The sequence below is a fragment of the Narcine bancroftii genome, chromosome 6 (genome assembly GCF_036971445.1).
Source record: "Narcine bancroftii isolate sNarBan1 chromosome 6, sNarBan1.hap1, whole genome shotgun sequence".
NCBI classification, from domain to species: domain Eukaryota; kingdom Metazoa; phylum Chordata; class Chondrichthyes; order Torpediniformes; family Narcinidae; genus Narcine; species Narcine bancroftii.
In genome coordinates, this window is record NC_091474.1 from 182,268,903 (window position 1) to 182,296,810 (window position 27,908).

Here is a 27,908-nt window from a genome sequence, read left to right on the forward strand (position 1 = left end):
CTGCCTTTGCTACATTTTTTAAAAAACCCTAATTTATTTATATCTTTTCCTCAACATTTTAAATTTGTGAATCCTAAACATTGAATCATCTGCTGGTGAAAACACCTTCCATGTATGCACCTTGTCTGATTAAGGTGATATCCATTTCCATCAGTCTTTTTTCCAACCTTTCTTTCATAAAAGAGAACAATTCCAGCTTGTGAGATTTATTGTGGGAAAAAGAGGGCATGTGCATCCTAAAACAATTCGATAAACTATCATTAGGAACTTCTTAATACTTCCAAACTCATTTTGAGGTTCAATGCAGTTTTTAATGTGATTAGCATTTACATGGCGCCACCCAAAGCGTTCTGCAAGTAACTGCAGCCACTATCTGAATAAACAATTGCGCTGCCACAGGCCATTTCATTAAATATAGCCCTATCTATTTGCTGGTATTCTGGCATAAAATTCATGATAGCATGCATTGAAAATGATCCAGATGCTCCCATGTGGCCTCCTTATGCTTATTTTCAGAATGTTTGTGAGACATGCTCACTGCTTGGAGTCTTGTGTGCAGTTCTGGTCACCTCGTTACAGGAAGGATGTCGCAGCTTTAGAGAGATTGCAGAGGAGATTTACCAGGATGCTGTCTGGAATGGAGAATATCTTATAAATTATGGTTTACAAGGCAAAGACTTTTCCCTTCAGAGTGAAGGATGAGCAGTGACTTAATAGATTATGAGAGGCATAGATAGATAGCCAGCATCTTTTTTTCTCCCCAGGGGAACAATAGCAAGTATCAGAGGACATCTGTTTAAGGTGAGTGGAGGAAAGTTTAGGGGAGAAATCAGAGGTAAGTTTTTTTTTTCTTAAACACAGACAGTGGTGGGTGCCCGAAATCATTGCCAGGGATGGTGGTGGAGGGTGGTACAACATTGACATTTAAAAGACCCTTTGATTAGCACATGGATGAATGAAAAATGGAGGTTATGGATGTGAGGGAGGGAAGGGTTAGATTGTTGTGAAGTGGTTTATGTAGATCAGTGCAATATTGTGGGCTGAAGAGCCTGAACTGTGCTGTAATATTCTATGTTCTGTGCTACTTTTTCTTGTTGCAAAGGTGTCTTAGCATCCTTGTACAATTTGCTGACTGTAAAAGCAGCATAATATTCAATACTGCACAGAAATGTACTTGATCAGACTTACCAGATAACTCTGAGGATGAAACAGGATGCCCACTTTTGTTCTTTTCTCAGCTCCACACAGTATTAAAACAGTCTAGGCCTGTAAGTTCTGATGAGACATTTGGATGGGTTGAATGTTTCCTCATGTCCCATAACAATTCAGTGGTTTTAAGCGAAAAGTTATGTTCAACACTCCCCTCCATCTATGTGACAAATCAATAAATCTGCAATGCTGAAAATCAGAAATAAAAGCAAAAAAGTGTTGGAAATAATCAACAGCCCAGGCAGACAGGAGCGCCACACTTTTATACAAAGCACAGTTGATTCATTAGAACTATACTAGGTACCTTGACTAAATTGGACATAAAATGGATACAATTCATTAATTTATAATTGAAACACAGTCATCTTTAAAATTAACCTGCTTTCTTTAACATTTAAGTTGATTCCTTTTGTTGAAATTTAATCACCACTGGGAAAAATTTATTTATCTCAAGGTCTGTTATCTCTAGCCATTGAAGCTTTCCTTAACTTTGTCTGAGATGCTCATTAGAAATAATGAAAATGATTCTTCAAACATTTATCTTATGAAAATCATCTATGCAAGAATGATGTAGTCATAGGTGTGTAATATAAAATATAAAAGCTAAAACTTAAAACTTGGTAGTAAAGTTAGAGAAATAATTTTAGAGACACACAAGAGTGCAGATGCTTGAATCTGGAATTTAAAAAAAATACTACTAGAGGAACTCAGTGGGTTGAGCAGCCTCCATGCAGCGAAATGGATGTTTGAGAAAAAGTGGCATTGCCAAAGCTGCTTGCATTGACTGCACTGCCATTGGTTCAGACCCACAGAGAACGAGGAGCAAAAACACAGCACTCCTCCACAGGATTCTACTGCCAATTGCCAAATGCTCCATGCAAGCTTTAAACAACCAGTTAAAGGAGTCAATGGTGGTTTATTTTGAAATCCTGTGACACGAGGTTTGGGGCCAAGATTGCAGGACCAAGATGGCAGCACCTGTGTTTGGCAGCAGCCTCAAGGTGTGGCATACTACAGGGAAGCAGGAGTCGATCTACGTGATGGTGACCATGTTGGCGAACCACTGAGGGGTGTTGAGGCTTAAGAACACACAGGTGGAGGGCTGTTGGCGACTCGGGGTGAGGAACCCACGAAGACTGCAGGCTACTGGCGACTGTCGTCAAAGGACTCACACCAGGCTTCTGATTACTGGCTCGAGCTTGGCTGAAGGGAAAGCTGGTATTGGAACCAGGATGCAAGTGGGTGCCAAGAACACTGAAGACATACTGATTGTGTTGGAGGTTTGGATCTGGACCTCAGATTCCTGATAGTTTGAATTGAAGTATGTGTGGCTGTGGAGGCTGCGGGAGTGCTGGAAGTGGATCCACAGGCACTCATTGACCCTGGGAGGACTTTATTTGCTTCTCTTTCTCTGACTTTAAGAGGTGCCCGGCTATTTCTACTGATGGTGAATCTGTCTGCCTTATGGCAGCTGTAAACAAATTTTGTGTAATATTGCACCTGTTTTATTATATGACAATAAAGGAATCTTAATCTTGATGCCAACACCTTGCTTCAGGGCTGAGAACCGATAGGATAAACAAGCAGTATTACAAAGAGGAGGAGGGATCAGTGGCTGATAGATGAACCAAAGAGGAGTGAAGGACATCAGACACATGAACCACGTTGAGGTACAGTGGTAGATGGTAGCGGACAAAGAAAAGGTTGGGAGATGGGTGGTATGTAGTTGCAGCCAGGAGAGGAAAGGGGGAAGGGGTGAAAGCAGAGAATGCTGTTAAAGGAAAAGATTGGTAGAACCAAGCACAGACTGGGTGACTGCTTGGCCAAGCACCTCTGCTCTGACCTTAAATCAGCTGGAGATCTTGGGGTTTCCAGTCCCATACCTAACATATCAATGTTTGGCCTCCTCCATTGCAGAATGAGGCCAAATGCAAATTTGAAGAATATTTTGCCTGGGTGATCTACAATCCAATGGCATGGACATTTAATTTTCAAATGTTAAGGAACATGCTCACTGTTGTTTGTTTTTTTTCTTTCATTCTCAACTACCCAGTTACTCTCAGACATTCCAATCTTTCCAAAAGCTCTCCAGTCTCCTATTACCCAATTCATTTCCCCTTACCCACTTTCTCCACCTAACCACCACAAGCACATTTCCTATTGTATGTTATCCCCAGTGCTCCCATCAGGTCCCATCTATCTCTTACAGAACTCCACCTATTTTGTTCCTTTTCCCTTCCCCTCCTGGCTCCACCTGTCCTCCTCATTTGTTTTCCTGGTCTTCTTCCAATTATCAATATCTTCTTTCTCCACCCTATCTGGATTTATCTGTCCATCATTCTTCACTGCACTTGGTCCACCCACTGACCCCTCTTCCTCTCTTTAACACTGCCTGTCTTCCCATTCCTATTTCAGTCCCAAAGTAAGGCTTAAACCTGAAAAGAGGACGCTCCATTTTCCTTCATGTCTTGCCTGATCCACTGAGTTCCTCCAGCAGATGTTTTTTTGTTAAAATTTTAGAAATTAGTTGTTAAAAAAACATTAAACTAAATAAATCTTCAGAGAAGAGTGATATGGAAGAAAGAATGGGAGGTGTTCAATTAAATGGTGTAATTTTTTTAAAAAAACAAGATGCTACCACTGAGGGCTTTACATGTGCATAATTGCATGAAGTAAGGATTTTTTTTTAATGGTTGCATGAGATCCTGAGTTCGATAAACAAAGATTTAGACTACAAGGATATTTTGTTATACCAATACATAACTGGAGTATTGCCTCCATTTCAGATCATTGTAATTAAATAATCGTGTGATGACAGTGAAAGAAAGATTGGCTAGAATGTCTCCAAGAATGTTGGATTTCAGCTGTTCAGTTACATAAAAATACTACCTAGGTATGTTCTTAAAGGAAAGAGGTTTAAGAGATTTAGCAAGTGCATATATTCAGGAAATATTTAGATCAAGTAACCACAGATAGGCTATTCCCATTAGGAATGGTACATGAACTAATGTGCATAGATTTAAAATTTTAGGCAAAACATACATGGAGTATAGGAGGAAAAACCTTTTTAATTCAGACAGCATGTATGGTCTCGAATTCTTTACTTTTAAACTAAGTATAAATGAGTTATCAGTGCCAAGAATTGGATAAGCACTTAAGAGAAGAGCAAGAAAATTGATTGATGTAATTGCCCTACTAGTGGCTGACATGAACTTGATGGGCCAAATGGCCATCTCTCCTCTAACAATTCTACAACACTATGGAATTAAAGGAGGTCTGTCAGCTGTGCATTCCGATGAAATGAAGAAAATTTTGCCTAGAATCCAAATAAGAACTTAAGAAGCAGTGAACCATATATTCCAATTGTCAATTGTTTCTGCAATGAATTAATAGTAGGCCTGGCATGATAACATGTTTGAATAATGCTTTGCCATACAATATTTTCCAAAGTGCATCTGGATTAGTACCAAATCCTTCCAATTAATTAACCAAAAAAACCAGCAGAGGGCAATTAGCAGGGATGGATTCCCATTTACTTAAGTAACTGAACATGCTGAAAGTCACACTTCGCCTAGACTTTAGTTCTGACAAAAGTCTTAAGTCAATATCTTTTAAGTACAAAATTCCTGGCAAGCGTTGCCAATTCCTTGTCTAAACAATTTCTTTCTTTAGTTGCAGTACATCACAGTGACCCAAGATGACTTATTTTTTTTATTCTTTGCTTCAAATGTGTAATTTAGCTGTCTAATAAAGTTCCTTTGACAATTTTATAAGTTTATTACTGCTGTGCAATGTTTAGTGTATCTTACCATAATTTCTAAAGCCTATGTGTGCTACACAGTGGAAATGTCAAAATCCAAGTGGAGAAGAAATGCACATTTGTCAAATAAGACTGGAGTGTTTACAAAAGATGACACCCGAGTATGTGCAGCAAGCATCCAATGGCATACAACGCATGTCTAGATGGCATTTCCACTACATTTAACTGGGCATGCATGCCTGCAAATGGCACAAACTACTCATGCAAAATCAAATCCTTTATAATTAAAAACACACAGGAGACTGCAGATGCAGTCTTCTACAGGAACTCAAAGGGTCAAGCCACATCAGTGAGAAAAAAAGAATGGTCGATGTTTCAGGTTGAAACATTTTATTAAGACACATGTTTTCATTATTGAGGAGATGGAACAATGTTGAGATCAGAGGTTTTGAGTTTAGGTTTTGTTACAAATTAACAACCCTTTTAATTATTTTTGGACTAAAGGGACTTTGTTAGCATTAACACAGGAACAGCAAAGGAAAATTCACCAGACAATGGTAAGTCCCAAATAAGTTTTTTAATTAAACTATTAACGACATAACATTCCTAAGTTATCTGTAAACTTACTTAATCCCACTATCTGCAAATGTAAGAGAGTGTGTGTGTGTGTGTGTGTGTGTGTGTGTGTGTGTGTGTGTGTGTGTGTGTGTGTGTGTGTGTAATTAAAGACCCACTCTGAAAAGTCAGTCTTTAAAAGTTCAGCATCATTTTTGATTGAAGGTCTTAAGTTCTCAGTTCAGAAATAATTATAAAGCCCTTTTAAACATCATATCTTCAGGCTTCTTTACTCAAAATTTTATTCCACAATTAATTCACAAACCAAGACAAGGGTTAAAAAAAAAAAGTGGTTATCTTCTTCCATGATGAAGTCACAAACCGGACAAAGGTTAAATGAAGTGGCCAGACTAAAAAATAGACCCAGTAGAAATCTGTGCAAAATGGTCTTCCTTATTTAAAAAGCTCACTGATTCTGTGTTTCCCTTTTCCCAGGAGTAACACACAACAGCACCAATTCTGGTTACTGTAACTCAACCTTGTCTTTCACAAGGTTTCAACCCCTGTTTCACAGGGGATGTGACTTCTGTACTCTTCAAACTGAACTCTTCCAAATGTCTGAATTCAGTAATATATTTCTCCAAATCAGGTGATCGTTATATCGCCAAGGTGACTCCTAATTCTTGGAAACAATGTCATCAGTTTTATTTCTACCAAAATTCTGTTCCTTTTTCAAATCCATAACAACCTCTGACCTCATCTCTGTTCAAGAAGCTTAAGTGGCTTTGATTAAAAACATTGGCTTCCTCACTTCTTGAATAATTAAGACCCACTTGAAATCTATTAGCTCTGTCTGTCCAAGACACATCGACTCTGAGAATGAACTCTCTTCTCAGAAAGCCATAGTTCCCTATAAATGTGATGTGACCCTGTTCCAACCGACAGCTAACTTACCAAGAATACAAGTACATTATTTTAACTCTATAATTTACTTTACTAAGAACTTTTTATAAAAGAAATATAGTTTAACATTAAAGGTTAACACAAATATGTTACAGTTTGTAGAAACCCAATAACAGAAGATAAGGTGATAAAGAAGGAATATTGGTATTTCCTTTTACTTATGATGAACGGTTTCATCCCAAAAATTAATCTTTTTTTCTCCCATTGAATCCTGCTTGACCCATTGACATTTTTTCCCACCAGATTCTGTTTAGCTCTCTATAATTAAAGCAGGCTTCAATCAGACCTAGTTAAATGCTTTGGAGTTTGCTACTTAAACCTTCCTACGGAATGAATGATCTGAAAATTTTGGATCTGACACTTTCTGTAGATTATCCTTGGATCTCCCACAACCAGAAGAAACCTATTGGCATACCTTCCACCACCCAGATGCTCAATTGTTGTAATCCACAACTTTCCTCAAATGTCCAGCCCCATCTTTAAAATCCTGATCTTTCCTCAACTGAAACTCTAATCTTCATCCACCAAAGGACACCCTACTTGAGTCCTGAACCAGCAAGCAGCCTGTATCCTAGTTTGGTTGACCTATTTGATTTCTTTGACAGAGTGAGCAGTGGAAAAGGCCTTTGTCCACTTGAAGTCTGAAGCAAATTTTGTGAGATAGTTTTGGTGATCTCTTTGGTGCATTTCTTTTACAACTTTTCAGTAGAGAGTTGGTGCTCAAACATGCACTGACTTCAAATAGCTTGAATAATTTCTAGGTCAGATAATTTTGAATTAATCTTAACAATATCATTATTATTTTCTTATTTTACCAAGTCTGCGAGAGTGAATGTATTGCAGGAAAATTGGTGGTAACATTACATAGACGATCAGTTAGAATTCCTGGTTTTCACCCATACAGCCCAGGTTCAACTCCCAGTATGGGAATTGTAACTCTTGAGGGTGGCATGGTTGGTGTAGCAGTTACCATAACACCTTTACAGTGCCAGCGATTGGGACCAAGGTTCAAATCACATGCTGTCTATAAGGAGTTTGTACATTCTCCCGTGTATGCATGGGTTTTCCCCGGCGGCTGTGGTTTCCTCCCACCATTTAAAATGTAAAGGGGGTGTAGGTTAATGGGTCTAAAGTGGGCAGCATGCACTCGTGTGCTGAAATGGCCTGTTAGGGTGTTGCTTGTCTAAATTTTTATTAAAAATTAAATATAAATGAAATTGCCCTGAGAGATGATGGAGAACCATAGAAAATGGGTGTATAAATCCAAATACATGTGATATTTAAATAAAAAGAAAGAAAAGAAAACCAAAATAAAAAAAGAAAACCTACTAATCCCTCCACCTCCCATCCATCTATAACCTCAAAGAAAAAAAAAAGAAACGGGACAAGAGAACCACAACAGGAGTACTTCACTTTCCACTTACCTGTAAATAAAAGTAAATACTTATTGTTATAACCTCTCCTTTCAAGTCATGTTGTTGCTACTATGTCAACAAATATGGTGTCAGAAGTGGGATCGCGAGTGTTACAAGCTTGAGGCTTCCTGGTCGACTTGCATGTGAGGAACCAGCACCATATTGCAGTAGTCGCCATGGTGGATGAATTCAAATGACCTGACCCATTCATCTTCGAGGTTAACGTCGCCGAGAACTGATGTATTTTCAAAGAAGAGCATGATATATTTATCATGGCGGCGCATAGTGACAAGCCTGCCCACACCAGAGTATACATTTTATTAAATTTGGCAGGACCAGAAACCACAGACAGGGAGAGATCATTCGTTTATGCAAGTGAAGTGTGTAAAGGGGAGCAGATTCTCAATCTGGCAGAATCAAGAGAGGACAATGAGTGGTTGAAAAAGAAATTTAGAGAAATGTGCAATCCACAGACAACTATCACGATGGAAAGGCACAAATTTAATACAAGAAATCAAAAGCCTGGAGAATCAATCAATTCAAGTCAGCAATTTAAAGATAAGAGCAAAGACCTGCAACTTTGGAATGCTCAGCGAGGAACTAATCAGAGACAGGCTGGTCTGTGGCATTTATAATGACAGCATGAGGAAGGTGCTTCTGCTTGATAGTGACTTAATGCTAGCAAAGGTCAACTCTAGCTGTCTGATTTATGAAATGACTGAGGAGAATAGCAAAAAGTTAGCCTCTCCATAGAAGCGTATCATGAGCGATGATGCAGTCCAGGTGGGATCTGCAAAGAAACAATGGCTGGAGACCAGGAAGAAGAGCCAGCCAGACCAAACCACATCATCGTCCATTACAAAGTGCAACAACTGCAGAGGTGACCATGGAGTGAGAAGGGAGGTCTGTCCAGGTTTTGGCCAGCAGTGTCAAGCCTGCAGAAAGTGGAATGATTTCAAAAGATGCTGCAGATCCAGACAGCAGATCAATACTAGGCCCAGACCTTGAAGGACAATTGACCAACTAGAGCTTGAACAGGATGAAAGCAACACAGAAGAAACATACTTCGTCAATGGGATGACATTGCAGATGGCAGTGGACTCAATGAAGATATGGATTAGGGGAAACAATGAAGCTTTTGTAACCATTAAGGTTAATGGCAAGGCAGCAGAAATGAAGGTTGACACAGGAGCTAAGTGCAACGTCATGACAGAGAAGACATTCAGTCGACTAAGAAAAGGGGAATAGATCAAGCCTTGCATCAAGTCAACAAGTTTAGTGGCATACAAGGGCAGCAAAATCAAAACCATTGGTGCGGTGAAGTTACAGTGCTACTTACAAGGTCAGTTCTTCATTGTCCAAGAGATTGTTCTGTCTCTGCTTGACTTAAGTGCATGTATGACATGGGACCTGTCTCATTTAATAGAGATGTTTACCAAGTATGCTCCTCTGAAGATGATTTAGTGCAGAGAATTCCCTCAGAATACAGAAATCTCTTCTAAGTCAAGGCTGCCAGTAATGTATTCCATGAGGCTCAACCCAGAAGTAAGACCTGTGATTCGTCTAGTGCATCACGTACCTGTGGCCATGAAGGACAAAGTCAAGGCTGAGCTGGACAGAGCCAAGGATCCACCATGGTAGTCGCCAACAAGAAGAATGGGCAAGAAATCCGGGTATGCATTAACCCACAGGACCTCAACATAGCCCTGAAGAGACCACACCATCTGATACCTGCACTGTGGAAGATGCTGCTGCCAAGAACTCTTTTTGGCAGATCACGCTCAACCATAAATTATCATTACTGAGCACATTTAGCACTTGTTTCAGTTGGTACAGATTTCAGCGGATGCCATTTGGAATTAATTTGATGAAGTGTTCCAGAGATCCATGGAACAGATTTTTGCTGGGTACCCCTGTGCCATCATCGTCGATGACATACTCGTCGGTGGCAAGAACAATGTCAATTTAAAGAAATTGCTCAACAGTGCCAGAAAGGTGAATCTGAGGCTCAACCCCTCAAGTGTAGATTGCGACTGAGCCAGATCAGTTACGTTGGCCATGTTATGACCAGCAAAGGCCTGAAACCAGACCCCTCAAAAACAAAGGCATCAGCAAGATGCCAGTACTGGGGGAAGTTGCAGCCCTACACGAGGTATTTTGGTATGATTAACTACCTGGGCAAGTTAATCCCGAACTCAAGTGAACTCACGGCTCGATTAAGATAGCTTACACATAAGGACGTGGCACGAGCAGCAACAGAATGCTTTTGACACTTTATAGAAGCACATATTACACCCACCAGTTTTGTCGTATTACGATGTCCAAAAGCCAGTAATGCTGACCTGTGATGCCTTGCAGTATGGGCTCGGTGAGGCATGCTTGCAAGATGGAAAAACAGTGGGCTATGCTTTGTGGTCACTCGCTGATACAGAGACCAGGTACACGCAAATCGAAAAAGAATTGTTGGTGGTGGTTTTTGCCTGTTCCAAGGTTAATGACTACTTCTGTACTAAATCAGTGACCATAGAGATCAATCACCAACCCTTTGTCATAATATTGAAGAAGTTCATACTTACAGCACCTGCAGAGTTACAAAGGATGATGCTCAGGCTTCAGAAATACAATATCACCCTGGTGCAGAAAAGAGATGCACCTAGCTGACATGCTGTCTTGTGCCCCCAGAGATTCCACCGTCCAACAAATTGAGGAGGAGGACAATTTTGACATAATGACAGTCACTCACATCAAGGATGGTTAGCCGAGCAAGCAGTGCAATCTGCCACCAGCAGTGCGTCCCGTGACAAGCTGCTCATTGAGGAAGGGGTTGTAAAGAAAGGCCAGAGACCTGTGATTCCCAACTCATTGCAGAAGACTTGTGTCAACATCCTGCTCAGAGGGCATCTGGGTGCAGAGGCAACAAAAACAGAGGGCGAGCGACATCATTTTTTTGTTTTGTAATGATCTGGTTCAGATCTGTGAGGTTGAGACTTTTCTAAGCCTGATTGTCAAGGTCTTATATGGCATCAGGATCTTACAAAACAAAAGCAAATTACCTGCGAGGACCAGAATCAACCTGGTCATGTAGAAACTTTAGCCGCTTTCAGGTGCATCCTCCGCCTTGAGGGCAGCTGCAGGAGCCTGAAGACTCACCTTTCAGGTGGCAGCCCTAAAAGGCTGCTACGGTCTCAACTACCCCAGCTTTGCCATCCGTGAAAGCTATCAATGCTAGGTTGGCACAGAGACAGAGAGATTTCAAGGCCCTGCTGAATATCAACCTCTCATCCATGCATTTTACTTCATTGGGTAACATAAACGCATAATCAAAAACAGTGAAACAAATCTGGTTCCAATTTCATAACGTGCACGCAAGTAAATTTTGAGCAGGCAATCTTGCAACATTACTAACAATGAGTGGAGTCACAACAGCTTGGATTTCTATGTGCCAGGAAGTCTGGCAGATGGACTTTATACCCTCATGACATCACTTATGTTGATCTCTTTTAAGTCTGTTTATATTAAATAATAGGAGTATTGATGATGGAGATTCAACTCTGCAACCTGGCAGTTTTGGAGGTAACTGAGATGGGCAGAAAATAAATGATGCTGGATCTAACTCTACCACTATAAAATTCTCACTTCTGTCTTCACTTTAACCTTTGTTCAGCATGAAGACAGTCACTAAAAATCTTGACTAAAGGAACAAGTTTATGTTGTTCTAAAAGAGAAAACACTTTCAGACATGGCTTAAGCAGGTGAACACACAGCAATCACAGACCAATGCAGAAATCTTTATGATTTATTACGGTAGATAGTTGAAGCCATAACCGTAATAGATGTAAATGATGACATTCTAAATATGGGCAAATCCTTAGACTTATTCTGCTTTCTGATATTTGAGTTATAGCAAATAAGTATGTTCTATTAAGCATGGCCCAGGATGTCCTTAATAAGTATGTTCAGCAGACTGAGCTGACTGGCATTACTGATAAACTTTATGTCACCCTGTAAAGAGCTAAAAGAAGCTAATGTTTCTAACAACCATGATCCTCAGAGAATTGTACTCTTCTTAGAAATGGCTTCCCAGAGAATTGCATATATATGTATATGGGAGGACTCAGTGGCTCCATTTTTGTCTAACAATTTATTCTCCTTTGTTAACTTTGCTCTTTTCTAATAGAATTCCTAGAACTAGCCAGCAAGGAAAAATTGTGATATATCACAATTGCAGAATAACTACCAACGTAAGACCAATGGCAACTACAAGTACTTTCAAATACTGTAAATAAAACAATTAAATAATATTTTTTGCAAGTAAAAGAACATCATCTCTCTCCAGCTAAATTTGTAAGTAGCAGAATATTTATGTAGTTTTATCTGAAGTGCCCTCTTGGGTACTTGTAATATCCACAGGAATGTACCACAAGAATAGACCATCTTCCAACAAAAATGAAATATTTGTTATTTTATTTTTATTAATAAAAAGCTATAAAATCCTTTTCTATTCTATTTCTATTTAAATTAAATTATACCTGTCTAACATTTGCCTGTTTTAAACCCATCTTCAACAGTTTTGAGCATTTACTCAGTTGTCTGAGAAGAAATCTGTGACTGTGGTAAATTATCTCAAACACCTCAACTATAATGTCCACCATTTCTTGTAGTACCCTGAGATACATTCCACCAGGACAAGGGAATCATCTACTTTTAGGTTCACTTGTTTTCCCAGCATTGCCTCTATAACATTTCTCTTTGGCATGTTAGCCATGTCCTCCACTATGAAGGTCCAATCTACAATTGTCATCCAAAGTCTCACCAATTACCTAATATTAATTTTTAGAACTCTGCATTCATTTGTTGGAGCTCTGTTGAGACAACACTGGCTAATATAGAATTTCTGTGTCCTGACATGTACACTGTATTGAGAAATCAGAAATATCCTGGCATGAAACACAATCACACCTCAGAAACTGGTGGATAAACTGTCCCCGCTGGGACTCAACACCCCCTTTGCAACTGGATCCTGGACTTCTCGATTTAAAGACCACAGCCTGTCTGGGTTGGCAGCAAGACTCAAGGCCCATCACACTGAGCATTGGTGCACTTTAGGGCTGTACGCTCAGCCTGATACTGTTCACACTGCAGACTCACGATTGCACTGCCAGGTTCAACTCCACAGAATCATCAGGCTTGCGATAACACAACAGTAGTTGTCATCACTGGCAGCAATGATGAGTCCTGGAGAGTGAAAGGCTTGTACAGTAGTGCAAGAGTAAGTATCTGAGTCTCAACGTAGATAAGACAAATGATATAATTGTGGACTTCAGAAAAATGAAAGACCACTCCCCACTACTTATAGTTTCAATGGCTCTATCGGAGAGAGAGTAGGGAGCACAAAGTTTCCTGCTATCTATTTAAAGAATGACCTATCCTGGTCATTCACAACACCTCCTCATTAATGTGGAAGGGGCAGCAACACCTACACTTCCAATGGAGGTTGAGGGCAAAGTTACTGGCCACTATCCTAACACCATTCTACAGGAGCACAGAGAGTAATATGGTAACTGTGTAATATGGCAAATGCAAAGCATCAGATCAGAGGTCAGTACAGAGGGTGATTGAGAAAACCACTGGGGTCTCCCTTCCTTCTATCAATGATATCTACAGTGAGTGATGCTTGAAGAGGGCTGAGAGAATCATTGAGAAAGCTTACCATCCAGCCACAGCATCTTTGAGACACTACCTTCAAGGAAGGAGTACAGGAGCATAAAGACCAAGACACCTGTAAATTATTTTTCTATATAATTATTTTGGATATCTATGTATATATGTTGTGTGTGGGTGTGGGTGTGTGTGTGTATATGTGTGTGTGTGGGTGGGTGGGTGTGTGTTATTTCAGATTTCCAGCATTTAGTTTTTGCTTTTAAATATACTCAAGTCTGTCAGCAGAGGGCATAGTTGTTCAAGAACATAGTCTTTGATTAGTATACAAGTTTTGCAGATGATGGTCAATCAAAGTTCCCAACTGTTTATCCATGATTAATCACTGTAACAATGTAAATGAGGATTTACATGTTATTCAGCTATTTTGTGTGCATACAGTCAATTCCACTGGTCTTAGTAGTATTTTTTTGGCTTAATGAGAAATTCAGAATGCCAAATCTGCATGCATGCTCCACTGGAGTTCTTAACGTGGAGTCCAGAAATAGGGCTGTCTCTGGGATTATCCAGTTTTACACCTTATGGATCTGAGACCAAAACAACGCTAAAGCAATGCAAGCTGCCTTTTTTTAACAAAAAGCCTACCCTCATTTAATATTGATTTTTTAAATAACTGTACATGAAAAAAATATTCTATTAATTTTAAGTCTTTGGACCATAGATCATTACAGCACAATACAAGCCCTTCAGTGCACAATGTTTTTAAATCCCTTAAAGTTGGAGGTAGGCTCATGGCAAATCCAGGACTTCCTGCAATTTTATTTTGCTCATGCCAATGTAGATTTCAAGTTCAAGTCAAATTTATTGTTATCAGATTGCACAATATTGTAAAATATTATTTCATAAATATGAGTCTCGGATAGTTAGTGCGAGCTGTTCCTTTGGTCATTCAGCATTCTGATTGACCATGGGGAGAAGCTGTTCCTCAGCCTGGCAGTGCTGGCTCTGATACTCCTGTAGCAGGTGAAAGATGTTATGTGAGGGGCGGGGGAAGGGGTTCTCAATGGCTTTGCACACCCTCTTCAATGATTCCGGTACATCATGTTGATGGTGGGGGGGAGGGAAACTCCAGTGATCCTCTTTGCCATTCTTATGGCCCTGTGGAGTGACCTCTTTTTTTGGAATATTTTATTTTTGATTTTATCAACAAACAATAACAAATTATCAACAGAGATAAGTAATTAAGTGTGAATCATTAATACATGTTCCAAATATGACCCCTATCCCTCCTCCCCCAAACAAAACCCTTAATAAAGAAGAAAAGGTGGAAAAAGAAAGAGAGGAAAACAGGAGAAAAAAGAAAAGGAAAGAGAAAAGAGAAAAGCCATCTAGACCTGAAATCCAGTTCAACAAAAGACACCCAATTATTTTTTTGATCTAAATTTCAATAAAAAGAAGAAAAATAGAGGGAAGAAAAATAAATAGAATAGGTATCTTATTAAATATTCAACTCTACACTTTGTAAGTAGGGTTCCCATACCTGCAAAAACATGTATTTATTCCGTAAGTTGTAATAATTTTCTACAGGGGTACACAACTATGCATTTCAGTGTCCCAACGGACTATTTCCAAGAGATGGATTGTCCTCTGATATCTCTGCAGGAACTGTACCACTGTAATACAGCCAGCCAGGATTCTCTAGATAGAGCCCCTGTAGAATGTTGACGTAATGGTGGCTTGTAGTCTTGCCTGCTTCATTCTTTCTCAGGATGTGCAATTCCAACTGCGCCTTCCTGATAAGTGAGGAGATAGTGTAACCTCGATAGGTCACTAGTTTCACTAGTTAAGTGAACTCCAATTTGTTCAAAATTATGGATGTTTGATTTTTGTGCTTTGAAAGGCAAGTTTAACAAGCAGTCCAGGCCATTATTCCCAGGCCGCTGCTGTGCAAAAACACACAGAAATGCTGGAGGAAATCAGCCGGTCTTGCAGCACCGAGAGGAGGTAAAGATATATTACCAGGTCTGAGATCTTCTTCAAGGAATGAAGAACCTGTGCAATTCCTGTTGCCTTAATGTACAATTGTGTACAAAAGTTAGTAGTAATGAGTAAGGATTCTGGCAGGAGTGAAGGTGGGATAAAAGTTTGGAAGACAAGGAGGAAAGGAAGTGCAGGATTGAGTTTGAAGATGAAGAGAAATACAATGTGAGGTTCAAAACTGAAACTTCTTGAATTCATATCAAAAATCAATATGCTACCAATTAAGCAAAGCTAATAACTGAAAACAATGCTTTGAGCAAGATCAATGGGGAGATGTCCATATTCACATCCTCAAAACTTTTAACAGCTTCTCCTTCTTCTCCATTCTCTCATTGCCTCTCTGATTTCTTTCTTGATCTATCCACACTTTTGCCCTGATCTCCTTTCACCCAGCATTCTATCCTACCTTCCTAATCTCAACATTCCAACATTTACTCATTCTCTACCCTCTCTTTTGCTCCAAGCACATGTCCAAATCAAAATCAACAATCCCTATCGCTGAGGGCGTGGCATGATGGTGTAGGAATCCAGGATTTTTATGTATGTATATGCACCTAATACAGATGATGAAAAATGTATTCAAGATCTCTTTAATCTGGAAGAAGCAAATGGAAATATAATAATTGGTGGAGATTTTAATTGTTGCTTAGATCCAATTTACAAAGTCCTTAATAAAAACAAAAACTGTTAAAAGAATGTTGATGTTAATGAAAGATTTAATTTGGTGGATATTTGGAGGAAATTGAATCCTAGGAAGAGAGATTATTTCTTTTATTCTTATCAGTTTGATTCTTATTCAAGAATATTTCTTTTGAATTTCAGCTCATTTACAAGGGAGAATTGAACATGTACAGTATAAATCTAAAACTGTATCAGATCAGTCACCATTATTGATGTCATGTTTAAGATTTGATAGAATTGATTCAATTTATAGATGGAGATTTAATTCATTATTAAAAAATGTAGAATTTTGTGGCTTATGAGGAATCAAGTACAGATATATTTAGATACAAATACTAATTCAGTTGATTAAAAAAATTGTTTTATGGGATGCATTAAAAGCTTATTTAAGGGGCCAAATAATAAGTTATTCAACTAAAATTAAGAAAAAATATCTTAAAGAAATGGATAAATTAGAGAAGGAAATAGCAATTTTTTGAAAAAAAAAATACCAAAAGACCCATCTGACAAAAAAAGAGGTTGGAATTGATAAATAAGAAAATGCATTATAACTCAATACAGACATAGAGGACCAAGAAATTAATTGATAGAACTAAACAAAAATATTATGAATTAGGAGAATGAGCACATGAGGTATTAGCCTGGCAATTGAAAATGGAGCAAGCATCAAGAACTATCAATGCTTTTAAAAAGAATTCAAAAGTTATTTATAAACCACAGGATAGAAATGATTCTTTTAAAGAGTATTATATTAAGTTATATACATCTCAATCATTAAATAATAAAGGAGAAATTAATGCTTTTTTACAGAAGCTTCAACTTCCATCTTTGAATTACCAAGCTCGAAAGTATTTAGCTTCTGTTTGTGTTTTTTGAAAACTTTATTTAATTTGCAAAATACAGTATAATAAAACAAATACAAAAAATACATAAAAACAAAACTATAAACTACAACCCCTCCCCCTACTAAACTAAAAAATCCCAACCCACCCTCCCTCTTGGATCCTTAAAAAAGAGTATTAAATATTCTGTTTGTTGTACCAACTCTATAGCATTTATTTAAGATCTTTAGACATATATTTTAAATACAAACCCCACACATCAACAAAAAAAGAATAATTATTTTGTAAATTGTTATTTTTTCTAAATACAAACACAACTGTAGTTCACCATGCAAACTCAATTGTACATCATTTTTCCATGTAACAGCCATACATTTTCTCGCTACTGCTAACGCTAATCTTAAAAAAGGCTGGATATGGTTTAATCATTCATAGCTCTATAAAAGGCACATTAATATAACCTAATAAACACATCAATGGATCCAATTGCAAATCTATTTTGAATAAATCTCCCAAAAACTTTATAACTTCCTCCTAAAAATGTTTAACTTTCTTACATAACCAAACTGAATGTATAAAAGTACCTTTTTGCTCTCCACAACTAAAACACAAATCTATTAAACTAAATCCACTTCAATTTCTCAGGAGTTAAATATAATTGATGTAAAAAATTGTAATTAACCATATTATAACCCACATTAATTAACTTGGTATCTGTTTATGTTGAAAGAAGTTATTAAGGTTTTAAAATCTATGCAAAATGGTAAATTTCCAGATGGTTTTACATCTGATTTTTATAAAAAAATTAAAGACTTATTAATGTCTTTATTAATGGAAGTATTAAAACAAACGATTCAAACTTGTTCATTACCAGAATCCTTTTCAAACAGTGTAATTACAGTAATACCTAAGAAAGATAAAGATTTACTAAAACTAGTTTCTTATCATTATTAAATGCTGATTATAAGATTGCTGTCAAAGTTTTGGCTAATAGATTGAATGAATATTTACCTGAGCTGGTTCATTTAGATCAATCAGGATTTGTTAAAAAAAAAGATATTCTGCTGATAATATAGCTAAATTAATTATTCTAATTTATAGTTCTCAGAAGAAATCAAAGTTAGCATTAATTTTATCATTAGATGCCGAAAAGGCTTTTGATAGATTAGAATGGAATTATCTATTTAAGGTTTTGCAAAAATTTAAATTTGAGCCAATATTTATAAATTGGATTAAAGCTTTATGTAGAAATCCTTTGGCTAGAGTAGTTACTAACAGACAAGTTTCTTCTTTATTATTAACTATATTGGCTAGACAAGGATGACCTTTATCTCCTGCATTATTTGTTTTGGCAATTGAACCATTAACACCATCAATAAGGCAAGATTTTAGTATTAAAGGTATTAAAATTAACAAGAAGGAATATAAGATTAGTATGTTTGCAAATGATGTATTGATTTATATAACAGAGCCTGAAAATTCTTTAATTTCTTTATATAAAAAATTACGATTATGGGGGAATATCTGGCTACAAAATTAATTGGAATAAAAGTGAAGTTATGCCATTAGTTGAAGGAGATTATGATCAATGTAAACAAGTAGCTCAATTTAAGTGGGCACAAATCCGATTAAATATTTAGGTATTAGAATTGATAGAAATTTAGATAATTTGTATGAATTAAGTAACATACTGCTATTTAATAAAATTAAAGATGATTTAAATAGATGGAATGACTTACCTATTACTTTAGTAGGTAGAGTGAACTGTAATTTATTTAAAGATCTTAATTCAATTGTAAGGATTTTTTAATAGAAAGGGAAAATGAATAGGGTACCTTTGGAAAAATTAACTTGGAAATTTGAATTAAGTTGTTCAGAATTAATATAAAGCTACACAAATGAAATTTATTAATGGAATGCTTGATTTAAATAAACCTTCAATTTGGGCAAGTATAGACAGATAAAATTGATGAAAATTTTATGTCAGAATTTATTTATAAATGGAATTCAAAATTGCTAACCAGTGGAGAGCCATCAATATTGAAGCTTTTAATTGAAATATGGAATAAAATTGATTATGGAAAAGGTGGAAAAGGAGAGACATCAGTGAAAATGCATTTATATGAAAATAAACTTTTTTCCTTTTACTGTCAATAATCAGTTTCTGAAGATATGGAATCAATTGGGGATTTAAAAAGTTGAAGATTGTTTTGAAGCAGGGAAGTTTGTATCTTTTAGTCGGATAAAATAAAATTTTCAAATTCCTAGTAAAACCTTTTTTTGCTATTTTCAGGTAAAAACCTTTTTTATCGGAAAAATTAGGCGACAGTTTAAAATTACCTCGATAATCTGCTTTGGAATTATTACTTACTAAAGAAAAAACAAATAAGTTTATTTCCAAAATGTATGTTATCACAAAATAATATGTCTAAGTCAAATGTTCATAAATCAAGATTAAAATGGGAATCTGACTTAAATAGGAAGATGGATGAAAATGTTTGGGGAAATTTATGTAAGTATAGTATGACTAGGGTTATAAATGTAAGATATAGTACAATATAATTTTCTACATCAACTATATTTAACCCCTCAAAAGTTATTTCTCAGATCTGTGTTTTAGATGTGGTGAAGAGATAGGCACTTTTTTTTTCTTTTGATTTGGACCTGTTCTCAGGTTGACATTTTGGATACAAGTTAAATTGGTTTTGGTAAAAGTATTAAAAGTGAGTCTTCTGTTTGATCAAATGTTGTTTTTATTAGGGGACATTAAGTCAATTGCCTTAGGATAAAGATTGACAATGTATCAAATTGAATTTTTACAATTAGCTTTAGCTGTTTCTAAAAAAAATGTTTGGCTATTACCTGGAAATCTGATTTAATTTTAGGAATGCAAAGATGGCATACTGAAATGAAATCCTGTATTCCTCTTGAAAAGATAACGTATAATTTGAAGGATACATACCATGTTTTTTGTAAAAGTATGGAGCCCATACCTGAAAATTCTTGGTTTGAAGATTTAACCTCTCAATCCGTTCACTTTATTACTATCCCCATCCCTCAATTCCCTAACGTTCCATTCCTCCCACACTCCATCCACTTTTTCTCCTCCACTCTTTCCACTCATTCCACCTCTACTTTTGCAACATGGTCCATCTCCTTTCCTCCTCTTGCCCTCATCTTATCCCATCCTTCATTCCAACCCCCTTACAATTGCATCCCCTCACACATTATCCTTTTCCTTCACCCCATCACAACGCAAATCCATTCAGATTTCCACTCCCATTTCCTTACTCTTCCTTTCCAAGACCCTTTCTACTCACATACTATCCCTCCATTCTCTACCAGTCATTTCACCTTTTTCCTTCCCATCTCCTGAAACTCCTTTCCCCATTATCACCCATAATTTCCCACTCTATCATCCTTTTACCACTCAACCCTTTTACTCTCCACAGTACCTCCTCATCATCTCCCTTCTATCCCATCCCTTTCATCCTCTCCCCAACTACCATTTCCCCCACCTAATCTAACATCATCCCCTTTCAAATGCTCAGACTCGCTTCTGTCACTCCATCAACCCACTCCTTTTCAATTCAGCATATTTCCAACCTCTCTCTCTTCATTTGACAATGACAGTTTATTTTCAGATATATTGTACAATGTACATGACTATCCCTCAAGTTCCTCCATCCATTTTAACCAAGTCCTCCACTCCCCAAATCCTACCAATTCAAGCCTGTCTCACATTCACCAAGATTATCAATCTACTTCCCAACCCTGTCCAACTTTTATCACTCCCTAATATGCCATTCTTCTCCAATTAACTCATCCCAATACAGCACATCGTTCTTCATGTCATCCTCTCCAGCTACCCATCCCACCTGATCCATATTTTTACCAAACATCACAACAGTATCCCTTCTGTATCATCACTGCAACCCCTCTTCCCACCCTAGAACTCTGCAACATCTCTTGCCACATCATCCCGTTATAATCTCCCCACTGCAGGCCCTCCTCATCCATGCCCCTAGGTCCCCTACAAGCCCATGGTTAGCGTATCAATTAATGTAAAGCCTTTACAGTGCAGAGGATCAGGACCGTGGTTTGAATACCACGCTGCCTGTAAGGGGTTTGCACATTTTCCATGTCTATGTGGGTTTCCTCCAGGGGCTATGGTTTCCTCCCACCCTTAAAAAAGTATCAGGGGTTGTAGGTCAATTGGGTGTAATTGGGAGGCCAAAAGGCCGTTACCATGCTATAAATCTAAATTAAAAAAAAACAACATTCTTCATCTCCTCTCACCCCCAATTCTAACAGCTCCCACTTCATGCCCACAGCTCACCCTCCACAAACACAAATTCACAGCCTCCTCCTCTCCCACCGCATGCCTGCAGACTGCATCCCCAGACATATGCATATAGCCCCCTTCCCAATGCAAGCCAACAGACCCCGCCACTTCAACTGCATGCCCATAACTTCCCTCCTCCCAGTGCATGTCCTCTCCTCTCCCCACAGATCCCCTCTCCTTCTCCATACAGTAAGTCCGCAGAACCCCCTCTCCTCCCCACAGCAAGTCCGCAGATCCCCATCTCCTCCTCCCCATTGCAAGCTTACAACCCCCATTGTAAGCCTCTCAGACCCACTCCTCCTTCCCACTGTAAGCCTCTCAGATACCTCTTCCCCACTGTAAGCCCCTCAGACCCCTCTTCCTCATTGTAAGTCCTCAGACCCTGCCCCCAATGTAAGGTACTCAGACCCTCCCCTCCGCTTAAGCCACTCAGACCTTACACCCCCAATCTAAGCCTCACAGATCCTCCCCCCCCCCCACTGTAAACCCTTGATCCTCTCCCCCCACTGAAACCCCCTGACCCTCTTCCCCCATTGCAAGGCCCTCAGACACCCCCCCACACATGGTAAGCCCCTGGGACCCTCTCCCCCCGCCACTGTGCCCCTGGGACCCTCTTCCCCGCACTGAAAGGCCTGCAGAATCTCTTCCCCCCACTTTACGCCTGTCAGTCCCTCTCCCCCTCACTGTAAGCCCCCCAGTCACTCTTCTGTCCCCACGATATCCCATCCACCCACCCTCTTCCCCCTCACTGTAAAACCCTCAGACCCTTGCCCCCCACTGTAAGCCCCTCAGACCCTTCCCCCCACTGTAAGCCACACCTCCCCCCACTGTAAGCCACACCTCCCCCCACTGTAAGCCACACCTCCCCCCACTGTAAGCCACACCTCCCCCCACTGTAAGCCACACCTCCTCCCACTGTAAGCCACACCTCCTCCCACTGTAAGCCACACCTCCTCCCACTGTAAGCCACACCTCTCCCCACTGTAAGCCTCATCTCCCCCCAATGTAAGCCCCTCAGACACCCCCTCCACCCCCACTGTGCCCCTGGGACCCTCTCTCCCTCACCCCACTGTAAGCCCCCAGAACATCTCCCCCACTGTGACCCTCAGTTCCTCTTCCCCCCACTGCAAGCCACACAGTCCTGCTTCTCCTCCAACTGTATGCCACTCAGACCCACTTCTCCCCCCCCCACTCTAAGCCCCTCAGATCCTCTTCCCCCACTGTAAGCCTCTCGGACCCTCTTTCCCCTCACTGTAAGTCCCTCAGACTCTCTACCCCCCCCATTGTAAGCCCCTCAGACCCTCTTCCCTCCAACACTGTAAGCCCCTCAGACCTTCTCCTCCCCCCCACTGTAAACCCCTGATCCTCTACCCACACTGAAAGCCCCTGACCCTCTTCCCCATTGCAACGTCCTCAGACACTCTCCCCCACAAGCCCCTGAGACCCTACCTTCCCCCACCACTGTAAACCTCAGGGACCCTCTCCCCCCGCTACTGTAAGCCCCTGGGACCCTCTCCCCCCACCACTGTAAGCCCCTGGGACCCTCTTCCCCCCACTGTAAGGCCCTCAGAATCTCTTCCCCCCACTTTACGCCCGTCAGTCCCTCTCCCCCTCACTGTAAGCCCCTCAGTCCCTCTCCCCCTCACTGTAAGCCCCTCAGTCACTCTTCCGTCCCCACGGTATCCCATCCACCCTCTTCCCCCTCACTGTAAGACCCTCAGACCCTTGACCCCCACCACTGTAAGCCCCTCAGACCCTCTTCCCCCCCACTGTAAGCCCCTCAGACCCTCTTTCCCCCCACTGTAAGCCCCTCAGACCCTCTTCCCCCCCACTGTAAGCCACACCTCCCCCCAATGTAAGCCCCTCAGACCCTGTCCTCCCCTCCACTGGATGTCCCTCAGACACTCTCCTCCCCCCACTGTATGGCCCTCAGACCCTCTCCTCCCCCACTGTATGCCCCTCAGACCCTCTCCTCCCCCCCACTGTATGCCCATCAGATCCTCTCTTCCCCCCCACTGTAAGCCCCTCAAACCCTCTTTCCTCTCACTGAAAGCCCCTCAGACCTTTCACCGCCACTGTTAGCCCCTCAGAACCTCTGCCCACCACTGTAAGCCACCCAGTCCCTCTTTCACCCCAACAGTAATCTCATCCTCCCCCCTCAGACCCTCTCCCTCCCCACTGTAAGCCCCTCAGACCTTCTCCTCCCCCCACTGTAAGCCCCATAGACCCTCTTTCCCTCCACTGTAAACTCCTCAGACACCCTCCCCCCCACTGTGACGCTGGGTCCCACTCCCCCCCCCACTGAAAGCCCCTCAGAACCTCCTCCCCCCACTGTAAACTCCTCAGACAGCCTCCTGCCCCACACTGAGCCACTGGGACCCTCTTCCTCCCATCACACTGTAATCCCCTCAGAAACTCTCCCCCCCCCACTGTAAGACCCTCAGTCCCTCTTCCCCCCAATGTAAGCCCCCATTCCCTCTTCCGCCCCCACAGTAATCTCATCCTTCCCCCTGACCCTCTTCCCCCTCACTGTAAGCCCCTCAGACACTCACCCCACCCCCCACTGTAAGCTCCTCAGACCCCTTCCCCCCCATTGTAAATCCTCAGACCCCCACCCCCTCTAAGCTCCTCAGACCCCCCTCCCCTGTAAGCTCCTCAGACCTCCCTCCCCATAAGATCCTCAGACCCCCTCCCTCCTGTAAGCTCCTCAGACCCCCTCTCCCACTGTAAGCTCCTCAGACCCCCTCTCCCACTGTAAGCTCCTCAGACCCTCTCCCCACCAATGTAAGCTCCAGACCCCCCCCCCACTGTAAGCTACTCAGGCCCCCACCCCCACCCCACTGTGCCCCTCAGAACCTCTCCCCCCCACTGTAAACCACCCAGTCCCTCTTTCATCCCAACAGTAATCTCATCCTTCCCCCTCAGACACTCTTCCCCTCCCTGTAAGCCCCTCAGACCCTCTCCCTCCCCACTGTAAGCCCGTCAGATGCTCTTCCCCCCACAGTAAGTCCCTCCTCCCCCCACTGTAAGCCCCTCAGACCCTCTCCTCCCCCCACTGTATGACAATCAGACCCTTTCCTCCCCCCACTATAAGCCCCTCAGACCCTCTTTCACTCCACTGTAAACTCCTCAGATACTCTCCCCCCCCCCACTGTGCCCCTGGGACCCTCTCCCCCCGCCACTATAAGCCCCTCAGAATCTCTCCACGCCACTGTAAGCCTCTCAGTCCCTCCTCCCCCCCTACTGAAAGCCCCCCAGTCCCTCTTCCGCCCCCACAGTAATCTTGTCCTTCCCCCTCAGACCCTCTCCCTCCCCACTGTAAGCCCCTCAGACCCTCTGCCTCCCCACTGTAAGCCCCTCAGACCCACTTCCCCCCACTGTAAGCCCCTCAGACCCACTTCCCCCCACTGTAAGCCCCTCCTCCCCCACTGTAAGCCCCTCCTCCCCCACTGTAAGCCCCTCCTCCCCACTGTAGTCCCCTCAGACCCTCTCCCTCCCCACTATAAGCCCCCTCAGACTCTCTTCCCCCCCACTGTAAGCCCCTCAGACACTCTCCCCCCCCCACTGTGCCCCTGGGACCCTCTCCCCCCGCCACTATAAGCCCCTCAGAATCTCTCCACACCACTGTAAGCCTCTCAGTCCCTCCTCCCCCCCTACTGAAAGCCCCCCAGTCCCTCTTCCGCCCCCACAGTAATCTTGTCCTTCCCCCTCAGACCCTCTCCCTCCCCACTGTAAGCCCCTCAGACCCTCTCCCTCCCCACTGTAAGCCCCTCAGACCCACTTCCCCCCACTGTAAGCCCCTCAGACCCCACTTCCCCCCACTGTAAGCCCCTCCTCCCCCACTGTAAGCCCCTCCCCCCACTGTAAGCCCCTCCTCCCCCACTGTAGTCCCCTCAGACCCTCTCCCTCCCCACTATAAGCCCCCTCAGACTCTCTTCCCCCCCACTGTAAGCCCCTCAGACCCTCTTTCCCCCCCCCCACTGTAAACTCCTCAGACTTCCTCCCCCCTTACTGTGCCCCTGGGATCCTCTTCATCCCACCCCACTGTAATCCCCTCAGAACCTCTTCCCCCCACTGTAAGCTCCCCAGTCCTTCTTCCGCCCCCACAGTAATCTCATTCTCCCCCCCTCTGTAAGCCCCTCAGACACTCTGCTCCCCCCCCCACTGTAAGCCCCTCAGACACCCCCAATGTAAGCCCCTCAGACCCCCCCAATGTAAGCCCCTCAGACCCCCCCAATGTAAGCCCCTCAGACCCCCCCCAATGTAAGCCCCTCAGACCCCCCCAATGTAAGCCCCTCAGACCCCCCCAATGTAAGCCCCTCAGATCCCCCAATGTAAGCCCCTCAGACAGTCTTCCCCCACTGTAAGCTCCTCAGACATCCACCCCCCCCCACTGTAAAATCATCAGACCCTCCCCCCACCTCCTGTAAGCTCGACAGCTCCTCAGACCCCCTCACCCGTCAGCTCCTCAGACTCCATCCCCTGTAAGCTCCTCGGACCCCTTCGCCTCAGACCCTCTCCTTTCCCACTGTAAGCCCCTCAGATGCTCTTCCCCCCACTGTATGCCTCTCCTCCCCCACTGTAAGCCACTCAGACCCCCTCCTCCCCCCCATTGTATGCCCCTCAGACCTACTCCTCCCCCCCACTGTAAGCCCCTCAGACCCACTCCTCCCCCCCACTGTAAGCCCCTCAGACCCTCATTCCCTCCACTGTAAGCTCCTCAGACTCCCTCCCCCCACTGTAAGCCCCTCAGACCCTCTTTCCCTCCACTGTAAGCTCCTCAGACTCCCTCCCCACCACTGTAAGCCCCTCAGACCGTCTTCCCCTGCCACTGTAAGCGCCTCAGACCCCCTTCCCCCACTGTCAGTTCCTCAGACCACCACTCCCCCACTGTAAGCTCCTCAGACACCATTTCCCCTGCTGTAAGCTCCTCAGACACCCTCCCCCACCCTCTGTAAAATCATCAGACCCCCCCACCTCCTGTAAGTTCCTCGGACCGCTCCCCCGGAAGCTGCTCAGACCCACCTCCCCCTGTAAGCTCCTCAGACCCACCTCCCCCTGTAAGCTCCTCAGACCCCCACCCCCACCCCACTGTGCCCCTCTCTCCCCTACTGTAAGCCCCTCAGAACTTCTCCCCCCCACTGTAAGCCACCCAGTCCCTCTTTCACCCCCACAGTAATCTCATCCTCCCCCTCAGACCCTCTTCCCCTCTCTGTAAGCCACTCAGACCCTCTCCCTCCCCACTGTATGCCCCTCAGACCCTTTCCTCCCCCACACTGTAAGCTCCTCAGACCCCCTTCCCCCCCACTGTAAGCTCCTCAGACCCCCTTCCCCCCCCCCCTGTAAGCTCCTCAGACCCCCTTCCCCCCCACTGTAAGCTCCTCAGACCCCCTTCCCCCCTACTGTAAGCTCCTCAGATCCCCCCCCCCCCCCCCCAGTCTACTCCAATCTGTCCCATGGTTCGCGCAATTCTGCTGCTGTGTGACGTCAGAGCGGAACCCGTGGATCCGCGCGGTGGCGGTTTGAGTGCGGGCGCACGGGTCAGCGCCGCCTCGGTTGTCAGGAGCATGAAGCAGACGGTGGCTGTGCCGGCTTTCCTCACCAAGCTGTGGGCCCTGGTCGAAGACCCCGACACCAACGAGTTCATCTGCTGGAACCAGGTAACTGCGTCGTCTTCGCAATGAAGCCTCGCGTCCTCCGGAGCCTGAGCGGTATGTCCCCCGTCTCCTGGACGCGGCTAGGCCTGGCCCTGCGGCCGCGGGTCGCAGGTCCGGATGGAAAACAAAAGGAGTGAAGCCGGACCAGCGCGGCTCAGTCTGCCTCTGGCCCGGGAGCGACAGCGGGGATGGGTCTGGCAACGGTTGCGGGAGCAGAGGCGGCCTGTGCTGCAGGGGACTGGTGCACGGGGGCTTGAGCAGGGTCACGGTCTCTGGGTCACGTCTCGCTGTTGTTTTCCTTCTGACTGCAGAATGGGCACGGGTTCCTGGTTCTGGACGAGCAGCGTTTCTCCAAGGAGATCCTCCCCAAATATTTCAAGCACAACAACATGGCCAGTTTCATCCGACAGTTGAATATGTGTAAGTGTCAACACGCCTGTGACATGTGCGGCAGGCAGGTCGGGTTTTCACCCAGCAAGACACCACGACAGGTTACAAAGGCGTGACTTCATTTTTTAAAGTCTCCGTGGCCCACAATTTATTGTTCTCATGTAACATTAGGCAGTGAAGGTAATGATACACTACGTTCTTGTATATAACTCATAAATCATTTATTTGCAATGATTTTTTAAAAATCTCTTCCCCACCTCTAACAGAGTACACATCTGAAAATGTAGAGTACTTCCTAGATAGTGGGATCTACGCTGCCTCAAACAAAGGCTGTCATTGATACTGAAATTGTACTTGGTATGCTGAGGGGGGAAAAAAAAACAATTGAAGATC

General features: G+C 42.8%; 1 protein-coding gene and 1 long non-coding RNA gene across 5 annotated transcripts in view; one reads left to right on the forward strand and one right to left on the reverse strand.

Moving 5' to 3' along the window:
* Nucleotides 1–289: 289 nt before the first annotated feature.
* LOC138736820 (uncharacterized) lies at nucleotides 290–27,588 on the reverse strand. Its single transcript, XR_011340602.1, has 3 exons — nucleotides 27,071–27,588; nucleotides 1,189–1,398; nucleotides 290–632 (listed from the first exon to the last, which is right to left on the reverse strand). It is a non-coding gene; the product is annotated as an uncharacterized lncRNA (long non-coding RNA).
* The window catches only part of hsf2 (heat shock transcription factor 2), a 72,117-nt gene continuing 71,177 nt past the window's right edge, over nucleotides 26,969–27,908 (forward strand). For all 4 annotated transcript variants that reach the window (XM_069886873.1, XM_069886874.1, XM_069886876.1 and 1 more), the window contains exons 1-2: nucleotides 26,969–27,128; nucleotides 27,437–27,545. In XM_069886873.1, coding sequence (XP_069742974.1) covers nucleotides 27,036–27,128; nucleotides 27,437–27,545 — 202 coding nt within the window. In that variant the 5' untranslated portion in view covers nucleotides 26,969–27,035. The remainder of the gene's footprint in view (nucleotides 27,129–27,436; nucleotides 27,546–27,908) is intronic.